The following is a 26,320-nucleotide window of genomic DNA, read 5'->3' on the forward strand; positions in this document are numbered from 1 at the left end:
TTTGTAGAAATGGTTCTTCTGTCGCATTGCTGTGAAAATGGCTCATTGGACGTCTACTAGTTCTCCTGAATATCACACTGATCTTAAAGTGGTCGAGTTACTAACATCTGCACATGAGAGTCTGAACCCAAACTGCCAAGCGAGTCCAACAGTGGAGAGTCTCTGCTAACAGGGAACGCTTTTACAATTTCCTGGAAATGTTCTCTCAAAGTTAGTCCAGTGATTTTTTTTTTTTAAATGTTACTGTTACGACGTTTAAAAATGAAACTGTTACATTTAAAAAAATCAGAGAACATTCAAAAGTAACGTTCTCGGTATAGTCGTAGAATGATACAATGAATGGAATGTTCCATTTGTGGTCACTTGTTAACATTGTTAACACGTTTGAATGTTCAGAGAAATAACGTTTGCAGGCTCCTTACAGAGTGCTTAAAGTGCTGGAATTTGACGTTTGAAATTTAAGTCCTGGAAAACCCTTGAAAACTTTATTTTTACCGTTTGGAAGGGTTTTCCAGGACTTACATTTCAAAACGTCACATTCAAGCACTTTAAGCACCTTGCACGAACCCTGATGTAAAAATAAATGATATAGTCTCTCAGAAAAAAAGGTACAAAAGCTGTCACTGGGGCGGTACCTTTTCAAAACGGTACACTTTTGTACCTAAAGGGTGCATATTGGTACCTTCATGGTACATATTTATACAATTATGGTACCAATATGCACCCTTTAGGTACAAAAGTGTACCGTTTTGAAAAGGTACCGCCCCAGTGACAGCTTTTGTACCTTTTTTTCTGACAGTGTCCAATAGTCATATCATTAAAAGCATAATAAAGCAGCTTTAAAACATGACCGTAATCTAGTTATAATGGCAGCCTGAACCTTCAGTGTTCACACTTTTGTTCCCTCGCTCTATTAAAGTCACATCATTGTGTGTGTGTGTGTGTGTGTGTGTCTGTGAAACAATGGATCTCAACATGTGGAAGGAGGGGGACTTTTCAGGTTTAAAAATACTCTGACGTTCTTCGGCACGAGAACCTGAACACAAGCCTGCTCGTCTTCATTCCATGATCTGAAGAACCGAGAGCTTGTTCATGTGTGCGACTCAAACCGTGTGTGTTTTACTCCTGGAGTTTAATGTACACTTTATTATTCACTTTGAGGAAAGAAGCAGCAGCCTGAGAATGAACAGAACAATGGTGTGTGTGTGTGTGTGTGCGTCATACGGCTTCCTGTTAGGCTGACCAGGAGATTCTCTATGTGTGTTACTGACAGATTTAATGTGAGATGACAGAGTTGTGTCCACATCACTAATTCATTACGACTGAGGAATGTGTGTGTGAATATGAGGAAGATATGAATGATGAGCAGAACCGGGTTTGGATTCGTCCATATACTGTCAAAGAGAAAAAATATTAAAACTAATGATTGACATCTGTGTCCATGTGCGTCAGTGTGATCAATATTTCAGGTAATCTGTGCATTGACCCTCTGGTGCTCTTCGGCCATTTTAGTTTTTTTTTAAGTTCGCTTTTTAAAACTGTTTTCTCTTCAGGAATAATCTGCAAGTGTCGTCTTTTAAAAGAGATCAGACTTCAAAGCAAGATTTACCACAGTTTAATTTGGAAATGTAATTTCCAGCGTAAATATAATTTAGTACAATAAAATCCCCTAAAAATACAAAAGATTGAATAAATTAAAAACTAATATATAGTACATTCGTTTTATTGACAAAATAAATACATTTGGTCGTATATTTTTGGCACTGCAGATTTTCTCCATTTTAATTACTTGTACTATTATTATATTTTCCTGCAGTGACATGATTTTTTAAAGTGGTAAACATTGCATGTGATCTGTGTGTTTCAGTGATTATAACAGACACATGTGGGTCAGAGGCGGAAGATTATTTTCATCAAAGTTATGAATGGCATGTTGTGTGTGTGTGTGTGTGTGTGTGTGTGTGTGTGTGTGAATGGGTCGGGTGTGTCCCAGATGAGCAGGTTTAGGTGAGAGTGATGTGGTATTGCTGGTTTTTTCCTTCCGGCACACACACACACACACACACACACACACACACATAGCAGAGCAATGAGCAACTGGTGAGTCGCGTCCGTGTGCATCTTCTGTTTGAAAGCGGGACATTTTTACACTCAGAACTGAAGAAGTAGAGCATAAATCTATTAGAGAATGAGGAATATCTGACGGAATATTGTAAATATTCAAACATTACTATGATGATTCATCTGCATTGATGGATCTGTAAGTGAAGATGTACTTTATGGACATGAAGCCCAGGGAGGAGATTGTGGTGCGTCTGGTTCGATCTAAACCCGTCCAGCGCGGAAAACTGTGTCGACCGAGACGTTTCCTTCTTTACCTGCATGAGCAACACTCCACCAGACACACACACACACACACTCAACGCACTGCCAGGTACAGTCTTTACTAAACTCACTCTGACGACATGGTTTATAGTGTGTGTGTGAAATTGATCAAAGTAAAGACATTTCTAATGTTACAAAAGATTCTATTTCAAATAAATGCTGTTCTTTTGAACTTTCTATTCATCAAAGAATCCTGAGAAATAAAATGTTTCTTGAGCAGAAAATAACATTAGAATGATATCTGCCATTAAACACACACACACACACCAGTCAGATCAACAGTGTGTATCAGTGTAAAATGACATCATCATGACGCTGAAGTGCAGCTTGGATTTAATCTGTGCATCTGAAGAGAAACTGCTTTAACAGCCGCTCTTCACTGAGCTGTGTGTGTGTGTGTGTGTGTGTGTGTCAGTTACCTGCAGAAACTCTTCATCACCTCCTCAAAGCGTTCGGTGGTCCTGCAGGAACGGAACAGGAAGTAGTTCCTCCATGTAGCACATGCATGATGTTTGTATGAAGGTGATATGATGCCATGATGAGCAGCCGTCGAGTGTGTGTGTGTCGGTTCTGCAGAAACGGAAGTAGTTTGAGTAGAACATGGATCATGAGAGCGGCTGCATTGACACACACACACTCATGTGTTTCTTCCTCACCATTCTCTTCCTCTTCTGGTGTGTTTCAGGGACTGCAGCCTCAGCGAGATGAACGTTGAGTCCTGGACGGACCCCCGGGACCCGCAGCCGGACTCTCCCGATCTCCTGAAGCCCGACAGCTTGTGCCTCGAGTCCTTCTGGACTGAAGTGGAGAACATCCGGAGCAGCAGTGACCCCGAGCCGGACGGCAGCCGCAGGAGAGACTCCCGACAGTCTGAAGGTACAGAGATGGAGATGCACATGATGATGCTGTGAGATGACATATGTGTGTGTGTGTGTGTATACAGTTGAAATGGAAATTATTCAACCCCCATTGCAAATTTACAGTCTTTCAGCTGTTTGCAATGAAGTCAAAAATGACAAAAAAGTAATTGGAATAGCTCAACACAACAAACGTTCCCCCCATTTTACTGAAAATGCAACTTTTAATGACTTCTGCAGTCTCAAAATTATTCACCCCCCTGAATAGATCTGAAACAAATGTGCAGAACAGGCGTTGCTTCACTAATCAAGGGCTTCATTAGCGGCAGCAGGTGTGCTTGAGCCAGAACACCCTGAACATCTGAACTGGCGAGTCTCACGCTTCACTGCAACTTAGACAAATGTTAGGGATCCGTAACATGTAAGGGTTATTCCAGAGTCTACGACCCCAAACGCACAATCCCCTTACTGGCTTAACTTGGCCCTTGCAATTTTAAGTACATTTTATAGTTGTTGATCTGAAAGTCTCATTGGCAGATCTGATAAATAAGTGTATACTCAAGTTTAAAATCAATCCTATACTGTACAGGAACCAAAGTAGAGAGACCAAGGACGGAGTGATGTTTATATTCATTAATAATCTTGCGGCTCCGTGTGTGTGTGTGTGTGTGTGTGTGTGTGTCAGACGGCGAGCAGGACGAGCTCTGGCTGCTGGATGCTGGTTTGTCTCCACTGGTAACGGGTGAAGAGGAGGACGAGGATAAAGCTGTGCTGTTGTCGACTCTCACTAAGACTCAAGCAGCCGCGGTTCAGAAGCGCATCGACTCGTACACACTCTCACTGCGCAAGAGGAACAAAACACCACCGAGACACGTCCGAGACGTCTTCACACACGCTATCGCTCAGGTAACGACACACCTGTGAGTGTGTGAGTGAGTGTGTTTGTACCTACTTAACTTTATTTTGGGAACAAATTTGTACCCAAAGTGACCAAAGCCTGACAGAATCTCCAAAAACCTCCTTTAGGGACGTCCTCGTTCCTAAATCTGCTATAAAAATAAAGTAAATAAAGCAAAACTCTTAATGGATTAGTTCACTTTTGAAAAAAGCTTTTGCTGATAATTTACTCGCCCCCATGTCATCCAAGATGTCCATGTCTTTCTTTCCTCAGTCGAAAAGAAATTAAGGTTTTTGATGAAAAAATTCTAGGATTTTCTCCATATAATGGACTTCAATGGGGACCAAACGGTTCAAGGTCCAAATGAGAGTTTCAGTGCAAACTGTTCAAAGGGCTTTAAACGACACCAGACGATGAATAAGGGTCTTATCATGCGAAACGATCGGTTATTTCAAAACTAACTTTTCTAAGGACAAATGCTAGCCTTGCTCTATTCTGTGAGGCGCGTTTGTAACGTCACGTAATACGTAATGACGTTCAAAAGGTCACGGGCGACGTAGCCGGAAGTACAGAGTCAAGTTGAACGCATAGGTTGAACGTGCAAACTAACTCAAACGCCGTTTACAAAAAAAGGAATTAAAAGGTAAAACAACGATGTCGGACGATTTTGATTCTGTACTTCCGGCTACGTCGCCCGTGACCTTTTGAACGTAATTACGTATTACTCTTTTGGACCTTGAACCGTTTGGTTCCCATTGAAGTCCATTATATGGAGAAAAATCCTGGAATGTTTTCATCAAAAACCTTCATTTCTTTTCGACTGAGGAAAGAAAGACATGGACATCTTGGATGACATGGGGGCGAGTAAATTATCAGCAAAAGTTTTTTCAAAAGTGAACTAATCCTTTAATGTTTTATCGCTCATCACGACTCTTTCTGTAATGAAACTATGACTTGAACTCTTTAACAGTGAGATTAAAGGAAATCATGCTAAAGTGTGTAGATGGCCCGGTGTGTATTGTTGTATAACGAGAGAATCTGTTCAGAAACAGTCAGTCGTGGCATTTGTAAAGGCGTGTGTGTGTGTGTGTGTGTGTTCGTGCTCACAGCAGACAATAACACACTCACGTCATGTCAGATCATATCACTGGCACCTGAATAAAGGCTTGAATTCAGAGATAACACATTGTGTGTGTGTGTGTGTGTGTGTGTGTGTGTGTAACTAATTGTTTTCTATTCAGTCAGCAGTTCCTGAGACACGCAACAGCGAATCAGACTCGCACAGAAACATGGACAGCGTGACAAAGACACAACGATCAGGTACACACACACACACACACACACACACACACACACACACGCTTTTCTAATGCCTGAGAAGCTAATAAAATATATTGATTTATTGAACACAGTTTTGCAGAGCTGCTTTGATTATTGTGGAGATCTCTGAGTCCTGTGTACATGGACTGTAATGCTGGAATGAAACGCCGGTCTGTTCATTATGTAGTGTTATTTTCAGCTGCATATCTTCACCATCACATCTAGTAATATAAGAGCATATGTGTGTTTAATAAGAGTAAAATGCTTCAGATTCAGAGAGATGGGCCGTAATCTGCCAGAGCTTTGATTATACGAGCATGAATGCAGAATCTGCCCTTTGAACACAACATGCAATTTCCTGCCTTTTCATATGGAAATGATATTCAAATGGATCAGATACGGAACGCTTCCCGCTGTCAATAGAACAGCCATTAACTGTGTGTGTGTGTGTGTGTGTGTGTGTGAAGCTGTCAGTGGGCAGGAGACTCAAGGGCTACAGACGGAGGAGATCTTTATCACAGACGTGGCGTATTGTGAACAAGCGGCCATCTTACTGAAACAAGCCAAACTACCACAGAACAACAGCAGCCCGAGCAGGAGAGATGACGGGACACTGCCGGTCAGACTGACTGTCTGTCTGAATATATCTGTCTGTCTGTCTGTCTGTCTGTCTGAATATATCTGTCTGTCTGTCTGTCTGTCTGTCTGTGTCTATGTAACTGTGTGTCTGACTTACTGTGTGTCTGACTGTGTCTAAGGCTGCATTTACACTGCCGGTCTTGATGCCCAAATCCGATTTTCTGACTATATCTGATTTTTTTGACGACCTGCTTACATCATCTTTTAAAAGTGACCCATATCCGATTTTTGCATTTACACTATACACTGCTGAAACTACTAAATGTAGACGTTCTGACCCGAAATTAAGTAAAACAGCACAAAATGCAATGGATGCAGATGTGAATAAAATTATCCTGTGTTTTTCTTTCCGCAATATTGTGAAAAGTCATCAAAACATTGGTCTCGTACGGCGGAGAAAAAAGAGGGGAGGAGACGCACTGAAGCCACGAGCGCTTACAATGATGCCTCATATCTCGTGAAATGTCTTCAAAAACTGATTTATTTCTGTAACAACCCTGTATTTTCGCCTGCACTCTTCACCCCAAACACTCAAAAGACATGAACCCTCCGCATCTTTCTTCCATCGCGCCTGTAATCGCACACTTTTTAATGACGGACGACTCGCATTTACTGGGGAATATCCGATTTGTCAACTTACTTGGCACAGGCAAATGCACATATCCGATTCATATCCGATTTATTACCACATATGAATGAGGCCTGAATCCGATCTGAGAAAATCGGTCACGTTCACCGGTCATATCCGATCTGTGCCACATGAGAGGAAAAAATCAGATTTGGGTCACTTGAACCATGCAGTGTAAACGAGGCCTATCTGACTGACTGTCTGTCTGTCTGTTATATAGAGTATAATAATGTATAGCGGTGGGGTTAAATCCATACAGCATAGTATCACAGTATTTATACACACATGCCAAATCTCGATTGTTTCAGGGCCTTAATTTCGTCTCAGAGTTGCAATTTTGCGACCGAGTTTGTTGTAATTTTACAGCAAGCTCTGTCTAAATGTCTAAAATACGAGAAAGGACAAAAAGGAGGATATATATATATATATTGCAGTCCTAATAAGATATAAAATATGCTTAAAATGTTTAAAATTGTAAAAATGAAATATTGTGATAAGCTTCTGTTGATTTCCATCCCTACTAAAAATGAGTCGATCATATTTGTCTATCACTAATAATATTCCTGAAATAAAAAGAGTTGAGAAGTATGATCAAGCGTCTCACCTCCTCTCTCTCTCTCTCTCTCTCAGAGGGTCATCTGTCCGCAGTGCCGGTTAGGAGTGACCCGGGTCGTGGATCTCTCCCATCAGGACCTGAAGAAGGTCCGCCAGTTGGCGCTGATTGACATGACGGCGCTGTGTGACCTTCTGGAGCTCGAGGTCAAACGACACAAAACCTGCAAAAGGAAAATCCCTGGTGAGTTTCCTGTCACCTGACCTCGTCCGTTTCGATCTGTGACACTGGAATAATCCGAATCTTTCAAATGTCTTCCCGTCTGTCAGAGAGCTGTTTGTTTGGCGTTCCTCTCGCCTCATTGGTGGAGAGCGATCAGAAGATCAAACCCAGCACTCAGATCCCACTCTTCCTCCAAGCAGTACGTGATGACATCATTTCCTGTTTCACACACACACTTACATTCAAACACTCTCACTTACTCACAAACACACACTTTCTCTTTCTCACACACACACTTCCTCCAAGCAGTACGTGATGACATCATTTCCTGTTTCACACACACACTAACACTCAAACACACACTTTCTCTTTCTCACACACACACTTCCTCCAAGTAGTATGTGATGACATCATTTCCTGTTCCCCCTCTCACGTTATGCTCCAGTTTATGACGAAGCTCTCCGAAGTGGATACATTGAATCTCATGTTTAGTCACTTTAACACTGTTGCTAACGATTAATGTTACTTTGTAACTCCGTCGCTACTTCCGTTTCATCGTGACTTTAAAAGTTGGAATCTTGGGTGTTTTCAACATGACTGTTTTCCTTGTTTTCAGCTCCTGTCGTTCCTGGAGAAGAAGGGTCTGGATTCGGAGGGGATTCTGCGGGTCCCCGGCTCTCAGGCCAGAATAAAAGTAACATGAAACATTATTAGAAACAAATAAGTAACATCGTGTCCACTGAAGTGCTTGTCTGAACTGTTGTATTCCTCGTGTTCAATGACTGGATGAACATCTGGCATCGCATTAGTGCTGGGCAACGATTAATCCTTGTGCATCAATTAAAAAAGTTACTCATAGGTAAAAAGAGGACAAAAATGTCCATGTCAAAAAACTGTCATAAAAATGTGACGCTTAGGAGCACAGACTTAAGTTTGGTATCATTTTAAAGAAGACCCTTTGCAGATTATAGCTGAAGTAAAAAAAATAATAAATAAATCCGAAAGAAAGTTATATAGGTATAAGTTTATGAAAATTACTTATAAAAAATATTTTATTTAAAATATATATTTTATAAATCAGGTTGAACTCAAAACTGCAATAAAATCAAAGCCATAAATCTAAATAGGTTGTGTTCCAAATTTGAGGATGATATCTCAAAAAATGAGCTTTCGGTAACAGTTTGTTTGGGCGTAGTGACATATTTTCCCCATTGGGTGGCAGCAAAACCCCACTGGAGCTCACAGTGAGTGGATTTGAGTTTGCAGTTTTTCTCTCTCAGTATTACAAACACACACACATATTTTTTATAACACACATACTAACCACACTCTGACATCTATACCAACACACACACACAAATATTGTTGCATAATTTATCCAGTTGGCTCTATAATATGCCGAACCAGAAAACAGGAATAAAGTGATATTTGTTTTATAGGCCAAACTTAAAAAAAAAAAATGGCACCATCTGATAAAAAATAGTCAAAAATAAAATGCCATCAGAATGAAAGCCTCTTAACAAAGATTGCATAATTTTATAGTTAACTGAACCGGGGATTAAAAAAATGGCAGTTTTCAATGAGGACATTTTTGTCCAAAAGGTGCTGAGAGGGAGTATTTCTTGTATATTTTTTTAAGAAAATGATGGTGAAATAGTAAAATTACAATAAAAATACACACCTGTGCCAAGTTTTTTGCAGTTAGCTTTAACACAGGCAAAGTGATCAAAAAAACAAAACTGAAAAGGACAAAAAAGGATGCACAAGGGTTAATCACATCCACAGTAAAAGTTTGTGTTTACATAATATATGTGTGTGTGTGCTGTGTATAATTATTTTGCATATATAAAAACACACACATGCATTAAGAAATGTACAGTCAAACCAAAAATTACTGTATTCATGAGGCCTGCGGTGTGTGTGTTGCTCACAGTGTGTGTGTGTGTGTGTGTGTGTGTGTGTGTGTGTGTGTGTGTGTGTGTGTGTGTGTGTGTGTGTGTGTGTGTGTGTGTTCCTCTCAGGTTCTGCAGCAGAAGTTGGAGAGCTCGTTTTACAGCGGCTCCTTCGTCTGGGACGAGGTGAGTCCGAACGACGCCGCGGCGCTGATGAAGAAGCTGATCCGGGAACTGCCGGCGCCGTTGCTGACGGCCGAACACCTCAACGCCTTCAGTGCCGTCAAAGGTGTGTTCATCAGATCGGCTCGCACAGACACACAAACATCAAGCGTAGCGTCAGTACCGGCGGGTCCCGCTATAGGAGTACGAGTCTGAGCTCGTCAGTGTTATCGGCAGCGGTCGCGGTTACCCTCCTCCTCCCGTCTCCGTCTCCGTCTGCCGTTCTCATTCCCCTTCCAATCACAATCAATCCTCAATTATGTTGTACTTTAATATCTTTAGTAATGAAGGATATCGGGAATACAATCATGTAATCGCTGCTCTTATCCATGCTAGGCTGCCCAGAACTGAACCATACCGCTAATCCAAACCGTATGCTAACTGTCAATCATATTTGACGATGGTGTTGCTGACAGAACCTGTGCTAATAAAGGAAGGATTACAGCAGTATTGGATCCAGTGTTTGGTAATTGAAGTAAAGGATAGTCATAAATTTTGACTTGTATGATATATTAGTGTTTGTGTCCGCACCGCGTGAGGGGTTAGAGACGCTCATGAAGAATCATTTGTGAATTGTTTCGCACAGATATAGTGGACCTGAAGCAGAAGCTGCACATGCTCAATCTCCTCGTGTTGCTGCTGCCAGAACCCAACAGAAACACACTGAAGGTACAACACACACACACACACACACACACACACACGCGCGCGCGCCTGTCATACTCATTGCTGTGTCATAGTGACTCATCATCATCATCAGCGCTCTGGTCCCGTTACATAAGAGAAATTCCTTAACGCAATGAACTGAGTGTGTGTGTGTGTGTGTGTGTGTGTGTGTGTGTTCACAGCCCACAGTCAGTCGTTTATATAACTGTGTGTGTGTGTGTGTGTGTGTGTGTCAGTCACATGAAGTGCTTTCCACAGCCCAACTCACTCCACCGCTTACATTCATCAAAGAATCCTAAAAAATATATATATATATCACAGTTTCCACAAAAATATAAACTGTGTTCAACACTGATAATAATCATAACGAGGGCGTAAGTGGCTTTTAACAAACTTTACTGGAGAGACAAAACAAAATTTTGACCACGCTACAATCACCTGTATTATTAACCTTAAACCACAAACATTGTAACCACAGGCATACTTGCATCAAATGAGAATTTAAGTAAAAAATGCATGGCATATTAACACAATGAACATGTTCTAAAATATTTTCAAAAAGTCAAATACGACTTTTTGTTGCTTTATTCAATACGGTTTGATCTCAGATAGGTATTTTGGCACCATTGGATTGAGCTCATCGAGACCTTTATTTTGATATAAAGGACTCATATTCGCCCAAAATGCCACTTACGCCCCTCTGACTCCAAGCCCATGTGTGTCGATCATCAGATCCTCATATTAGAGTGATTTCTGAAGGGTCATGTGACACTGAAGACTGGAGTAATGATAATGACACTTTACTATGTACTGACATAGATGTGTGTGTGTGTGCAGGCGCTACTGGAGTTCCTCAGTAAGGTCGTGACCTGTGAGCGGCAGAACCGCATGAACCTGTGGGCCGTCTCCACCATCATGGCTCCCAATCTCTTCCTGCATAAAGCGGTTCCCAGTAAGCTGTCGTCGGGTCCGGAGAAGGGTCAGGCGGAGCGGGCGGCCCACATCATGCGGCTCCTCATCCGGTACCAGGACCTGCTGTGGACGGTGAACCTCCTCACGTGCACACACACACACACACCTGTTATCATGCGTACGTGAACACACACATGCTAAAGCTGAGGAGCGGGACTTTAATAATTACACTTTTGGGTAAATATTTGCTATTGGTTTGTAAAAGGTGTTTTAATGTGTGTGTTCTCGCGGCGTTTACACTGTTCTGACCAGCAGGGGTCGCCAGCACTTCCACACCAGCAATTACTGCAGTTCATTCAAAGTGTTAAAAAGCTTTGTTTCTCTCATCACTAGGAGACATGCGCATAAATAATGAGGGAAATACATTCACAGAATAAATCCTCAACAGATCATGAATGTTTGGAGTGACGACGAGATCTGAACACTCAAACAACAGTGGGAAAACATCATCCGATAAACCTCGGGCGAGAGAACATGACAGCGATTGCATTCTTGTTACTGATATTTTGCACTATTTCCTGATTTTGGATGGAAACGCAAATGCTTAATGTAATATTGCAGTTTTGTGCATGGGTTTGCACGGGTTGGTCTGCTTCATGAGCGTCTGCTCGGCTGTTCTGTAGGTTCCCAACTTCCTGTTGAGTCAAGTGAGGAAACTGAACGAGAACAGCAGCCGCCGGTACCAGTTCTACGACAAGCGCATCAAGAACCTCCTCCGCAAGATCCACACGGACAGCAGAGACAAGCCCGGCAAGCCCTCCGCCGAGGTGAGGGTCTCGCTTCCTGCGATTATACATGGCCATTTTAGCAGAAATCGCTCTCTCGTAACGTATTTAAAACCACAAACAAAAACTCCAACAGAGCGAGAGAGAGAGAGAGAGAGAGAGAGAGAGAGAGCGAGAGAGAGAGAGAGAGAGAGGGGAAGATTTAATTTGACATTTATTTGATTAAAATTTATATTTGATTAAAATACGATTTTAAATTTATTTAATTGAGTTGACTTGACTCTAATATGAGGATCTGATTATTATTATCAGTGTTGGAAATAGTAACTTATATTTTTTTAAACGCATTTATTTTAAATGGAATCTTTTTATATATTAATTATATATTCACATAGAAAACAGCAGTTTTACATTGTAATAATATTTCACTGTTTTTTTTTTGTGGCATTTTTAATCGCAGACTTCAACATTACAAATCTTGCAGATCCCAAACTTTTGACTGGTAGTGTACGGGGAATAAGGAGAGCGACAGGTCGTGTGTGTGAGAGAGAGAGGGTGAAGGGATGATCCCTTTAGAGGCTTTAGATGCTTACAGGACCTGATTGAGCACATGAAGTGTGTAAACGCTCTAGAGATCGTGACGTGAGCTCGTGCTGCGAGATATTCCTCAAAACACAATCCTCAACTATTACGAATAAACCCGTCCTCTTCAAACCATGTGGAATAATTAAACTTAGAAATAAATGTCGGTTTGCTGTCAAATTCTCTCATGCTCGTAAAAAAAGCGTAATTTTCTTAATTGAAAATGCTATATTATAAAATATATATTCATATTAATAATGTGTAATATTCAATTATATATAAAAGTAATATGTTCAGATATCCATAATAATAATAATAATAATTCTATAGTTAAAAAAAGTCCCCTTTTGATTTTAAGGAGTTTTTGGCTAATGATCTTTGACTCATAATGATCAGTTATTAAGATCTAATTATTTTCTTTGTGTGTGTGTGTGTGTTCAGCAGTGTCGTACTGTAAAGATCCAGCTGGGTGACGTGAGTTCCTCGATGGAGTTTCGTCTGGCCATGAACTCTCGCGCCTCAGACCTGATGTCACAGTTTTATAGAGAGCTGCACGCCTCCGATAACAGCAGGGGTCTCCTGAAACGGTAACACACACACACACACACACACACACACACAGAAATAAAATCCTTTAGTAAAATGCATTTGTTTACCTTCCCCCTCACAGGAACGGCTCCGCGTCTCTCCCAGACTGGGCCGTCTATGAAGTCGGAGGAAATATCGGTGAGTGTTTCTCAAGACTGAACCCAGACCCTGAATAATATGAGTTACTATAGGGTAATACTATAATACTAATATTGATGTGCATATTTATATTTGTAATCTTGTTTCATGGATCAGGTGAACATTGTTTGGATCCAGAGACTCATTTGTTTGACTTGCACAACAACAACCCGAGCGGTGAGTGGATCATCAAACTGAGATCGGCCAGCAGAGGGCAGTAGACACACACACACACACACTCCTCTAGAAGAGCGGAGACCTTTGACCTCTCGAGCGCTGGTGTTTCTTCAGGCGTGAGACGAGGTCTGAACCCTGACTTCTCTGAAGCTGGACTTCTACACTCGTGTTGTTATGGTGTAAAGCTGAGATTTGATGGTTCTGATTATTATTTATTAAGTGCCAGTGTTTGCTGATGTGATGGATGTGCAGATCTGATGCCTCGCAGTATTAAACATTAAAACATGAATGTTCCTCATCGTGTCACTGCAGCTCTTCTGAGCTCGTTTTACACTTTTATGATATGAATTATTACCTTCAGTACTACATTTAAATATGTTATTGTACTATATTGAAGCACTTTCTAGACTCAGCTCTTTATCGCTCTGTTTCCTTTGACTATATCCTGATGTTTACATGGAAGCTTGTTTCCGCCACGGAGTAAAACAATAAAAAAGGTATTTGCAATTTTTTTATCTGACTTTATTTCTTACAATTTGGAGTTTATATCTTGGAATTTAGAAACTTACAGTTGCAAAAAAAATTAGAATTCTGGTTTATTAACTTGAAAATTGTGAAAAGTCAAAATTGCAGTTTATAAATTCCGAATTGAGAGAAAAAGTCAGACTTGTGATTTCTAAACTCAAAATTGCGAGAAAAGCTCAAAATTGCGATTTATAAACTGAATTGTGAGGAAAAAGTCAAAATTATGGTTTATAAACAGAATTGCGAGAAAAAAGTCAAAATTGTCGTTTATAAACTCGCAATTGAGAGAAAAAAAATCTAAATTGTCATTTATAAACGGAATTGTGAGAAAAAGTAAAAATTGCATTTTATAAACTCGGAATTGCAATAAAAAGTAAAAATTGCTGTTAATAAACTGGATTACGATTTATGTTTATAATCTAAAAATTGTGATTTATAAACTGTGAATTGTGAGAAAAGAATCAAAATTGTCGTTTATAAATTGGGAATTGCGAGAAAAAGTCGAAATTGTCGTTTATATACTGGGAATTGCGAGAAAAAGTCTAAATTGTCATTTATAAACTGGGAATTGCGAGAAAAGGGCAAAATTGTCGTTTATAAATTGGGAATTGCGAGAAAAAGTCTAAATTGTCGTTTATATACTGGGAATTGCGAGAAAAAGTCTAAATTGTGGTTTATATACTGGGAATTGCGAGAAAAAGTCTAAATTGTCGTTTATAAACTGGGAATTGCGAGAAAAAGTCTAAATTGTCGTTTATATACTGGGAATTGCGAGAAAAAGTCTAAATTGTCGTTTATAAACTGGGAATTGCGAGAAAAAGTCTAAATTGTCGTTTATAAACTGGGAATTGCGAGAAAAAGTCTAAACTGTCGTTTATAAACTGGGAACTGTGAGAAAAAAAATTATTGTGGTTTATAAACTCGCAGTTGCGAGAAAAATCCTAATTGCAATTTATAAATAAATTGCGAGAAGTAGTCAAAACTGTTTATAAACTCACAGTTGTGAGGAAAAACTCATTGCGAGATAAATTGCGACTCCCTCGTCCTCTGTCATTCTGCGGCGGAAACGAGCTTCCCGATGTTCCGATAGTATTGTGTATGATGTCATTTGTCATATTCCCGAGTGTTAGTGAGATCATGCTGTGTGTAACAGTCGATAACATCCATCACACACTGTCAAGCCTCATCCCTCACCCAGACACACTCCGTTTCATCATCCGCTTCCAGAACACGCTTACACACTCGCTTTGCTAACGCTAATCTAACACACACTGGCATAAGGAAACTCAAGGTAAAGCCGCATGGCGTCTCTCTGGCGATGAGCGCTAGAAATATTGCTAGTCCGAAGATGAAATAAATTGTTGGTTCAGAAATGACATTTGATAACCGACTGTGAATGTTAGCCAAGCGTTAGAGCGCGTGTAGCTGGGCAGAGCGGCGGAGGACAGGCGGTGTCGTGTGTCACAGTTGGGCGGGCACGGACAAAGCCTGAAGAAAGATGTTCTGTCAGATGTAGGTCATCGTTGAGGCGACACATGGACGACTTCCCAACACACACACTGACAGCATCTGGCTTTGGGGATTTTGCAGTTGGACTGTCACTCATATGAACATTATTCCATCAGTCTGTTGAAGTTGTTGTGTAATCAGTGTTCCTCTGTTGTGTCGCTGCACTGCTAAAAGTTCAACCGAATCTTTGTCTTGTTTTCCAGCAAGACATTTACAGGAGAAGGAATTGTTCTGAAAAAAAAAAAATTGATTTGAATTAAATTGATTCTTGTTGTTCATTTTGATACGTTTCTTCTCAGAAAACAGGATTTATTCAGTCATTCTGCTTCTCCGGTAAATGGATCTTTATGTAAGAAGTTTACACCTCTACTTTTCTTAATTTTATAAGACTTTTTAATCTCCGTGTTTGATATGAGTGCTGGAAGCGAGACGAAGAGAACCGGATCCTGCAGTGTCTCTAATGTGAACGATAGCGAGTTACACGCTTGTGTTTGTGACTGTGTGTTTTGTATTGATGACGTAATAAACAGACTTTGAATGTGTTTGAGTTCTGTTGTGTGTGTGTGTGTGTGTGTGTGTGGAGGGTCATTATCTGTGTTAAGCGTGTTGTGAAGCGGCAGTGCTATCAGTGACTCCGCTGACGGGTTATTGATCCGCGGCCGAATCTCTCGCTCTGATGCGTTTCTCGCAGGAACGGCTTTTTATTGTTGATCACTCCTGATAAACCGACTCCTCATCTTAGATCTGTGGAAGCACACACAAGCAAACTCATGCTTTTCCAAATCATAATTGGGACATGAAATAATATTTTCGCTTTAGTATGTCATAATTTCAACTTTATATCATAATTTCGAGTTTTTTTCAATTATGGCAATTATGACAAAAATTCTAAATTATGATATAAACAGCATATGACATTAAGTCGTTGTGAGATTAAAAAAAATAGAAATTATAAGATAATAATTGTAAATTGATCTAAATTCATAATTAGGACAATTTTATTCTTGTTATATTTTAAACTTTTTAATCTCATAAAATTGCAGTATATATGAGTTTATATCTCATCATTTGCATTTATGTCAGAATTTTGAATTTTTATCATAATTATTACAGTTGTAATTTATACTTTTTACCTCAATACATTGACTCTTTTTTTCTCATATTTACGGCTTTTAGTCAACATTTCAAATTTTACATCTCATAATTATGACAGTATGTTGTAATTTCTTATAATGTTATTTTTATTTCTTTATGACTTATAATTTTTACTTTTTGTCCTAATTTTTACTTTTTCTTTATTATGACAGTGTTTACCTCATAATTTCTACCTTATCTCATTATTATGACTTTTTTCATAATTTACATTTTTTGTAGTAATAATTTCAAATTTTTATCTCATTTTATCTGAAATTTGACTTTTTAATCTCATATTTATGATTTAGTATGTCAATTTAGACTTCATCTGATAATTTTGACTTTTTAATCACACAATTGTGTTATCTAAATTTTGTTATTTAAATTTTCACAATTTTGACTTTGTTATAACTGATAAAAAATACATAATTGACTTACAAAGTCATAATTCCATATTTTTATATCATAATTTTATCTTTTAATTTCGGATTTTATGTCATAATCATGACACAAAAGTCAAAATTATGTGATAAAAAATCTAAATGTATCCAAATTCATTATTATGACATAGTATGTCATAATTCCTCCTTTTATATCATAACTTTGAATTTTAATTTCATAATTAAATGTGACCAAAGCATGATTATGGCAGAAATGCTTCGACACAGACTGTGGATTCATAAAAGACGATCAAAAACACAAATAATCCTGTCAGAACCGTGGCGAGTGAGTGATGGCGCTGCATTATGAGGGAATGACGTGTGTGTGAGTGTGTGTGTGTGTGTGTGTAATGGAGTGTGTCGGAGGGACGAGCGAGACACGAATAGATGAGGACGGGAGTCATTTTGTGAATAAGTGTAATTGTGTGTGATTAGCAATCAGTGTCTTTGTGCGACGGTATCCCTCCACCAATCACAGCTCAGCTCGACCCGTCACATGACCCGTCACTTCACCACTTCAGCGTAATGTTCCCCGCGCGCGGCCCATTGTGTGCGAGACACACTCGACTCCTGCACCAGCGATGCCGAAGCACAACTACTGTTCGATGCTGGAGTGACTGACGTGTCCATGACGGGGAGAGAGAGAGAGTGTGTGTGTGTGTGTGTGTGTGTGTGTGTGTGTGAGAGATAAACTCGCTGCTTCCACATGCAAGAGTCAAATTCGTCCGTTTATCAGGAGAATCCAGACCTCGCGTTGCTTAGCAACATGTAATGGATCATTCGGCCGCCTGTTCCCTGGATTTTATCCTGCTGTTTGTGTGTGTGTGTGTGTGTGTGTGTGTGTGTGTGTGGCAGGTTACCCTAAGTTATGGGGACAAAATGTCCCCTGAAAAATGGCAGTCTCTCACACACACAAAAACAAATACAGTCACTTACACAAACATAAACTCTCTCTCACACACACAAAACACTCACTTACATACAAACACACACACACACACACACACACACATAAGGATGAGTCAGTCACTCTCTAAAAGGCCTTGTAGAGAATCAATTAGCATGTAAATTAATGATGTCAGTGAGGAACAGAATATTATCTCATGCAGCAGAAACACCAATCTCACACACACCGATCTCACACACACACACACACACCGATCCGACAAAGACCTTCAAAGATATTCAAATCACGGTTTAATCCGGCGGAGGAAATGAGCGAGATTAAAATAAAAGCTCTTTCCACATGCAAATACAACCATCAATATAATCATTTATTAAAACATCACCATATCGTCTCGTTAAACAGAACCAGACTCGAGATTGGCAGACGACACACTGCAGCACAAACTGCTATCAAAGCAGAGAAACCTCTTCATTCAGTCTTCATAAAGAGGCCATTAAAACCCGCCGCTCTTTCTTTGATTCTCTGTCGTCCAATCAAGTCTGTCGTCGACTTGTGTGTGTGTGTGTGTGTGACTCGAGTGTCACCTGAGTGATGAATGCATTAACATCAAAAACACTGCGGATCAGAGATCATTAAACAACACACACACACACACACACACACACACACACACACACACACACGCACACACACACACGTCCTGAATCTGTTGCAGCTTCCCTTCATGTAACTCATGATCAGTGTCACACACACTCCGTCACTGGTTCCCGTCCCAGAATTCCTGCCGTAAATTTGTGCAAATTTGTGGGCGCTGTCGGCCCACACACACACACACACACACACACACACACACACACACACACACACACACACTGCAGGCGATCACGAGCTGCAGACTTGCTTCTGTCCTCCTTTGTTCTCGTCCCTCTCTCTCAAACTCACACACTCACTTACATACACACACACTCACTCACTCACACAAACACACTCACTCTCACACACACTCACGCCTGCGGGCTCAGAGTGAACACACTGATATGATTGCTGATGTCATTGTGACCCAGAAAGCCTCAGTTTCTGTTGGAGCAGCGCAGCTTAAATATGATCATCTTACTTTCATCATGTTTCATGTTTTAATGTTTTAGCTGTATTTTTTATTTTTCACATTAGTAAATTTCGAATTTCACATTATCATAATATTCAGACGAGGTTTCTCTGCGCTCTTCATCTATACAGACTAATTATATAGAAATTGACATATTTAAATGAGAAATATATAATATTAAATATTTGATTGATTTTACATTATCGTCTGTAAAGCAATATTGCCTTGCAGTTTCTCTGCTCTCTTCATTTGGAATATTAAGAGAATCCTATTTAAAAATATGAAAGATATAATATTAAATGTCATATTTTTATTTTACATTATCACTTGTAAAGCAATATTCTCTAGCATTTTGTGTTAAACTGTATTTAATAAATATATATATATTTTTGGTCAAAAATATATTATTTTAAATTTTTTACTTATTTTATCCAAATAGAATTCAGAGATTTACTTGATGATTTTCACATTATGATAATATTTTGAAGAGGTTTCTCTGCTCTCTTCATTTGGAACATGAATCATATAAAAATACGAAATATATCATTTTAAATATAATATTTTTATGATTATACATGATCATCTCTAAAGCATATGACTTTTTCTTTTTTAATGTAGAATTCTACAACTGGAATGTGTTCTTGTTTAAACTTTTTCATGCTTAATTTTAGATTTTTTTCATTAAGTTTCTCATTCTGTTCATCTAATACCGAATAAAATGGTTTGTCTGGTTCTTTTCGTCTGCATGTTTCATTAGAGTTTCATCTGAGTTTGGTCTGTATGTTTCGTCTGTATATTTCGTCTGCATGTTTCGTCTGTTTCGTCTGCATATTTCGTCTGTATGTTTCATCTGAGTTTCATCTGTATGTTTCGTCTGCATGCTTCGCCTGTATGTTTCGTCTGCATATTTCGTCTGCATGTTTCGTCTATATGTTTCGCCTGAGTTTCGTCTGCATGCTTCGCCTGTATGTTTCGTCTGCATATTTCGTCTGCATGTTTCGTCTGAGCTTCGTCTGCTGGATGATTGTGTGAGGCAGAAAGGTAGACAGGTTTCCTCTCATGTTTTCAATCTGTCTCGTTCTCTGGATTCTCCTGTCCTTATTCCTGCCACCCAATTACTGTGACCATGGCAACTATCTGGGAAACGGGCCACAGACTGGGAGCATTAGCAGCACACTCACACACACACACACACACACACACATACACACACACACACTTGCCCGTCTCTCACTCACAGAAGTCATTCTCTATTGAGGTCCAAAGCTTAATAGATAACCATGGCAACCAATTTGCTGTAATATCAATAATAGTGTGTATTAGAGGCCACTGAAATTATCTGTGTTTTGCCTTTTCATGCTCAGACTGAACAATCCAGAGACCCTCTCTCTCTCTCTCTCCTTTTTGTCTCTCTCTCTCTCTCTCTCTCTCTCTCTCTCTCTGTCTTCTGTCTTTCTGAGTGTTTTATGAGAGTGAGACATGCTGAAGTTACTGATCAAATGCTATTTTAAAATTTTATTAGATGTTTTGATTTACCCGAAGAGTGTGTGTGTGTGTGTGTGCCTACTTACAGTTTTTTTACAATCACTTTGTCACTATTCAGAACCCTTTTTCACAACACATTTTCCACAACTCAAGACACAAAACTCAAAACCAATGACCAAAATGCACATCTTTCAAAACTCTAACCCTTTTCTCTACTATATGGATACAATTCGCATAAAACTAAATAATTTGATCATTCAACAAAAGTCCCCTGTTCAACATGACACAACATCACAGTACGACTATATCAAAAGGCAAATCACACATTACATTTCAAATGAGTGTCACTGTCTATTCATTTCCTTACAATGATCTGATTGTCAGCTGACACGACTGCTCACAATGATCAGTCACTGTTGCGTTACTCTTAATTTACAAAAATGACATCAAAGTTCTGAAAATAGCAGGAAAGTGATTGTAATAAACTCTAACTATATTTTGGGGACAGATTTTGTACCAAAACCTGAACAAATCTCCAGAGACCTCCTTTAAGGACGTCCTCGTGTGTAAATCTGGAATAAAAAATAAAGTACTTAAAGGTTGTTTAAAAATGTAAAAACGCAGGTTTTGTGTGATGGGTAGGTTTAGGGTGTGTGTGTGTGTGTGTGTGTGTGTGATGGGTAGGTTTAGGGTGTGTGTGTGTGTGTGTGTGTGATGGGTAGGTTTAGGGTGTGTGTGTGTGTGTGTGTGATGGGTAGGTTTAATGATTGTGTTAGTGTTTCTCATCACAAACACACACTAATCCTGTTCTCTCTGAAATATTAGATTCTTTGTTATTTATGATTAATTGCATTTGCACTGGGCTTCAGTCTCGCTTCAGCGGGAGTTTCAGGGTCTTAGATCATGATTAGTTTAACGAGCTGCATCTCAGTCAAGGTAAATGCCAGACCGCTTCGACAAACATGAGCTCTAGTGTGTGTGTGTGTGTGTGTGAAAGAGGATCTGATCATGAAAACAGTTTAAAGAGCCAGTGTTATTTACACTGAGAAGCAGTGTGTGTGTGTGTGTGTTGTGTATTTGTTGCGCATCAAAATCAGGTGAAGTCGGCGTCTGGTTCAGATTTCCACCCCCTGATGAGACTTTTGGTGACTTCTGAGGAAAATAAACTGCTCAGTGTGCTGCCGAATCAAGCAGAAGAGCAGGATGTGTGAGAGTGTGTGTGACACACTCACACTCATCACACACACACACACACACACACAGAATTGCACCTGTAGTGGCAGATACAAATTGCACCTTTCAAGAGTGATTATCTGTGATCAGGTGTGAGGCGCGATAACAGTGTGTGTGTGTGTGTGTGTGTGTGAGTTTTCCTGACACTCAGACTGAAATCAAAGGAAAGTCACAATTATCCCTCATTACTGCTCCAGAACACAGAGAGCATGGCGGGAGAACGAGAGAACCGGCCACTGTCGCTAACAATCAAATAACAAATATATGAAAAATAAAGAACATTTTAAATGTTTTTGAAAGGAGTCCTTCATTTGACTGAACTGAGCCTAAACTTGACGAGTAAAGCATCAGTTTCCACAAAAATATGAAACAGTGTTCAATACTGATAATAATCATAACTGTCTTGATCATCAGATCCTCATATTAGAGTGATTTCTGGAGGATCATGTGACACGGAAGACTGGAGTAATGATGCTGAAAATCACAGGAATAAATTACACTTTACTGTATATTCACATAGAGAACAGATGATTTACATTACAATAATATTTCAATATTTTTTACTGTATTGTTGATCAAATAAACGCAGCCTTGGTTAGCAGAAGAGACTCGTATGTCACATGTAACCATCTTAAACAATCCATATTTTCCACATTAAAACATCAATCCAAACACAAGTTGAGCAAACACACTGTTCTGAAACGCCACATTGCAGAAGCCGAACTGAACGCATTTATACGCATATATATTGTGTTCATGAAAGCGAGTGGATGATTGAGGAGCCGTCCACCGCGGCAGATAATGGCCGAAGACAAATGGACCGTTTCCACAGCAAACAAAATGAATAGTCTCTGATTTTACAGCCTCAATGTGAGGAAACGAGATACTGGAACAAACTGGATATAGGAAACACTCAGCTGTGTGTGTGTGTGTGTGTGTGTGTGTGTTTGCTGTTCTGCAGCGATGCACAACCGGCACGTCAAAAGACCAGGAGTTTGTATCACGCAAAACGCTTTGTGATGCAGAAAAGAGCGAAATGGGTGCGTACACACACACACACACACACACACACACACACACACTGTTCAGGGCAGAGAGGCACGATCTGTCAGACACTATGGCGTTGCCCTCATGACATCATGCGTCCGCTGGTTGCACAGGTTAAAGCACAGCTGCCACACACACTAAACTCTCCTGTGGTCGTGAAGATCAGACACACACGACACACACAAGACACACACTTGACCTCGCTGAGAGGAAGCGGGTGTTTTAAAGGGCATGGGGACGACGGGGTGGAGAAACACACACACACACACACACACACCGCCTGCAGCGACTGGAGACTCGCATCGAGAGCATCAGCTCTTCTGCATCTTCCATCATAAGATTCATAAATCTGCTTCATAACTCATAGGCATTATGCTTTAAACGATACGATATCCAATCAATCATGACTGATCATCTACATCCGCTTCTATTCAGAGACATCAGCACGGACACACACGGGCAAATCCAATCCTAGCACGACTTCTTTGGTTTTCCAGGATCTCACTTATCAGACAATATCTTTATTATCTTTTTAAAATTCTAAACAAAAATAAACCAATAAACCAAACTGGTACAAATAAAGTGCAGCGGATGCAGAGAATGAGGATTTATTGTCATGAATATATGATTGAGCTGAAGAATCAACGCTGTATCATATACTTGGATATTAATGAGCAATATCACACTCATAGTCATGTGACACTGCTCTATATCTATATATCTATATCAGACGGGCTCATTTACTGTGAAACGATTGTTTTATCGATAAAATTAAACACTTCTTTCACATATATTGCCTTTCACTAATTAAAGCACCTCTTCAGAAATATCTCAGTTTTCAAGGGTTTTCCAGGACTAACATTTCAAAACGGCACATTCCAGCACTTTCACTTCCTGTACGAACCCGGAATAATGCAACTTTCCAGTTTAGTTTATGATGATCCGATACGTGCGATGGGAAAAGGAGGAGAGCAGTTAACATGCGATACAGATTTTAACCCTTAACCCTTCAATGAAATGCTTGTATTATATTTTAACCCTTACCTCTGTGTGTTTTACATTTTTAGGGGATTACAGTCCTGTAAAGGATCCACTGGACTGGAGGCAAGTTGTATAGCGAGAACCAAAGTGCAGTGTTTATTCAACAAACATGAATCAAACCTGTGGACATAGACTTACACAACACAGGTTACAAGAAAACAATACTTGACAGACACATGGCAAACATGAGGGCTTAAATACACAGATTAATGACAAGACAAGGGACACCTGCAAACAATGAACAGACGATTAACCAATGACAGGACATGGCAGGATCACATGACAGACAGGGAATCACATGACAGACATGGAACATGACATGAACAAACCAAAACCTATTTATTCACTGTTTGAGCATGGACTTGAAAATTAAATCTTGAATGCTTTGAATCACAGATTAAAGTTTTGTTTCTTTTTAAAAGCGACATGTGAAATATTATTGCGAAAAAGAGAAAAGGTTTGTTTTTTTCAAATCCAAAAATTCAATATAATGTAGCTATATTTTTCAAAACACGTTTTACTCTAAAATTATGGGAAAATCAAAGCCAAGAATCTAACCAAGTTGTGTTCGGCATGTGAGCCTGATGTCTCAGTAAACGAGTGTTCGGTGAGTGTGTGTTCGGCTGCAGTTCCAAACGCTTCCACTAGAGGAATTCGTCATTCATTTCCAATGCACTCATTTTGACCTGAACAATTAAAAACATTCCGATGAAGAACATTTTTAAAAAATATAATTCAAAAAACGTTTGATTACTTTTATTATTATCCGCCCATTCCTATGGAGCACAGTGAATGACATAATCGAATCGATCTCTCAAAATACTTAAATATTTGACTATATATGCATAATTTGCAATAAATTGTTTTATATATAATTATTTAAATGAGTGTATTTCTCCATCATTTTTAATTAAATTAATTAAATTAAGTTGTTTGCAATGCTTCATCATGGGATTTGTAGTTCTTGTACTTTTGTTCAATCATTTTTGCCTCAACTCAGTTTTTAATGCTATGAATCTCCTCGAAGTCGGCTGGTTTGGTTCATGGCTTATAATGCTTAACAAAGACTTTTTTTTAAATCCCTATGGGAGAAATTAATGCAAAAAATAATTTGGCACTGAAAAAGTGTGCAGGCACTTTTTCAGTGCAATTCTGACTTTATATCTCGCAATTCTGACTTTATATCTCCCAATTCTATATCTCGCAATTCTGACTATTTCTCGCAATTCTGACTTTATATCTCGCAATTCTCACTATATCTCACAATTCTGACTTTATTTCTCGCAATTCTCACTATATCTCGCAATTCTGACTTTATATCTCGAAATTCTGACTATATCTCGCAATTCTGAACGTAACCACTCAATTGTGAGATAAAAAGTCGCAATTATCTTTTAAAATGTTTCAATTAGTGCCGAAAACACGCTTCCATAGTGGGCAGATCTTTAAAAACACATTGTAACCATTTATATTTTATTATTATTATAAACCACCTTTACCTTTTATTGCAGTTGGCAGGTGTGTGACCCACACCATTAAAAAAGATATCATTTTAAGCAAACAGAAACACTATTCTGTGTGTGTGTGTGTGTGTGTGTGTTTGTGGCGTAATAATATGCATCAAATGGTTATAGGGTCATTGCTTTAATAAACAAAATGTTCTTGATTCGCACAAAGGTCTCCAGACAGCGTTTGTTTTATTCCTTCACAGATCAATAGCGGTGATGTTGAATCATGTGTTGTAAATGAAGCCCAGACTCTATTCAAGAGCTCGAGGGTTCCCGAGTCTGAGGATCGCCAATCAACACAGCACTTCTCTTTACTCCTGCTCGCTCCAATTAAAATCAAAGAAAGCGCGGCCGATGACGTCACAGCGCTTTTGAGCACGCGAGCTATGAATATTCATGAGGCTCTCTGCGAATAAATGCAGGAGGTTGAAGCAAAAAACACAGCGCATATTTTTCATATTTTTTAACAGCGCAACTTTTTTATTTTATTTTGGGGTTTTATCAATGTAAACACTTTACAGTTGTGAGACGTCAGTCACAAAAGAACTCATTTGCATCTCATTTGAATGATCGCACTGTTATTAAAGGCAGGTGGTCTTCAACTCAACGAGTGCTCGCGTTTGTTTGGTAATGACTGTAATTATTGCTATTTCAATGGGACTTTCACTCATGAGTAGTTTGAGTTTTGTTCCATGGGGGGGAAACATAAGGTCATATAAGGTCAAAACATCAAGGAAATAAATCAGTGGCGATTTTTCCTGCGCTCAGATGAAGTCCACAGCCACAGTTTTGTTTGAACTGGTGTAGCATTGATCTGTAAATGTGTTGTTTTGTTTAACAGGACACAAAACTGTCCCATGTGGAAAACTGAGCTGTTTCTCGTCATTTATTCATGAACCGAGAGACTAACACGCTCGATGCA

The 26,320-nt window shown here is 39.4% G+C and overlaps 2 protein-coding genes across 3 annotated transcripts in view; one reads left to right on the top strand and one right to left on the bottom strand.

Moving 5' to 3' along the window:
* The window catches only part of ppp1r16b (protein phosphatase 1, regulatory subunit 16B), a 44,850-nt gene extending 41,719 nt beyond the window's left edge, over positions 1 to 3,131 (bottom strand). Inside the window, exons 1-2 of the mRNA XM_089134559.1 lie at positions 3,042 to 3,131; positions 2,805 to 2,955 (exon numbers count right to left, since the gene is read on the bottom strand). The gene's annotated coding sequence lies outside the window, so the exon portion shown is untranslated. The remainder of the gene's footprint in view (positions 1 to 2,804; positions 2,956 to 3,041) is intronic.
* Positions 1 to 16,040, top strand: part of arhgap40 (Rho GTPase activating protein 40) — a 17,934-nt gene extending 1,894 nt beyond the window's left edge. The window contains exons 3-16 of one of the 2 annotated variants that reach the window (XM_089134558.1): positions 3,071 to 3,261; positions 3,928 to 4,148; positions 5,382 to 5,460; positions 5,928 to 6,079; positions 7,358 to 7,523; positions 7,610 to 7,701; positions 8,119 to 8,196; positions 9,524 to 9,683; positions 10,203 to 10,285; positions 11,120 to 11,326; positions 11,878 to 12,021; positions 13,006 to 13,148; positions 13,232 to 13,287; positions 13,405 to 16,040. In XM_089134558.1, the coding sequence (XP_088990684.1) occupies positions 3,071 to 3,261; positions 3,928 to 4,148; positions 5,382 to 5,460; positions 5,928 to 6,079; positions 7,358 to 7,523; positions 7,610 to 7,701; positions 8,119 to 8,196; positions 9,524 to 9,683; positions 10,203 to 10,285; positions 11,120 to 11,326; positions 11,878 to 12,021; positions 13,006 to 13,148; positions 13,232 to 13,287; positions 13,405 to 13,508 (1,876 nt within the window). In that variant the 3' untranslated portion in view covers positions 13,509 to 16,040. Of the gene's footprint in view, positions 1 to 3,070; positions 3,262 to 3,927; positions 4,149 to 5,381; positions 5,461 to 5,927; positions 6,080 to 7,357; positions 7,524 to 7,609; positions 7,702 to 8,118; positions 8,197 to 9,523; positions 9,684 to 10,202; positions 10,286 to 11,119; positions 11,327 to 11,877; positions 12,022 to 13,002; positions 13,149 to 13,231; positions 13,288 to 13,404 lie in introns of both variants that reach the window. The other variant, XM_089134557.1, reaches the window with a different exon arrangement.
* Positions 16,041 to 26,320: the final 10,280 nt, after the last annotated feature.

Source organism: Pimephales promelas, chromosome 8, assembly GCF_988280905.1.
Source record: "Pimephales promelas chromosome 8, fPimPro1.hap1.1, whole genome shotgun sequence".
In the NCBI taxonomy this organism is placed as follows: domain Eukaryota; kingdom Metazoa; phylum Chordata; class Actinopteri; order Cypriniformes; family Leuciscidae; genus Pimephales; species Pimephales promelas.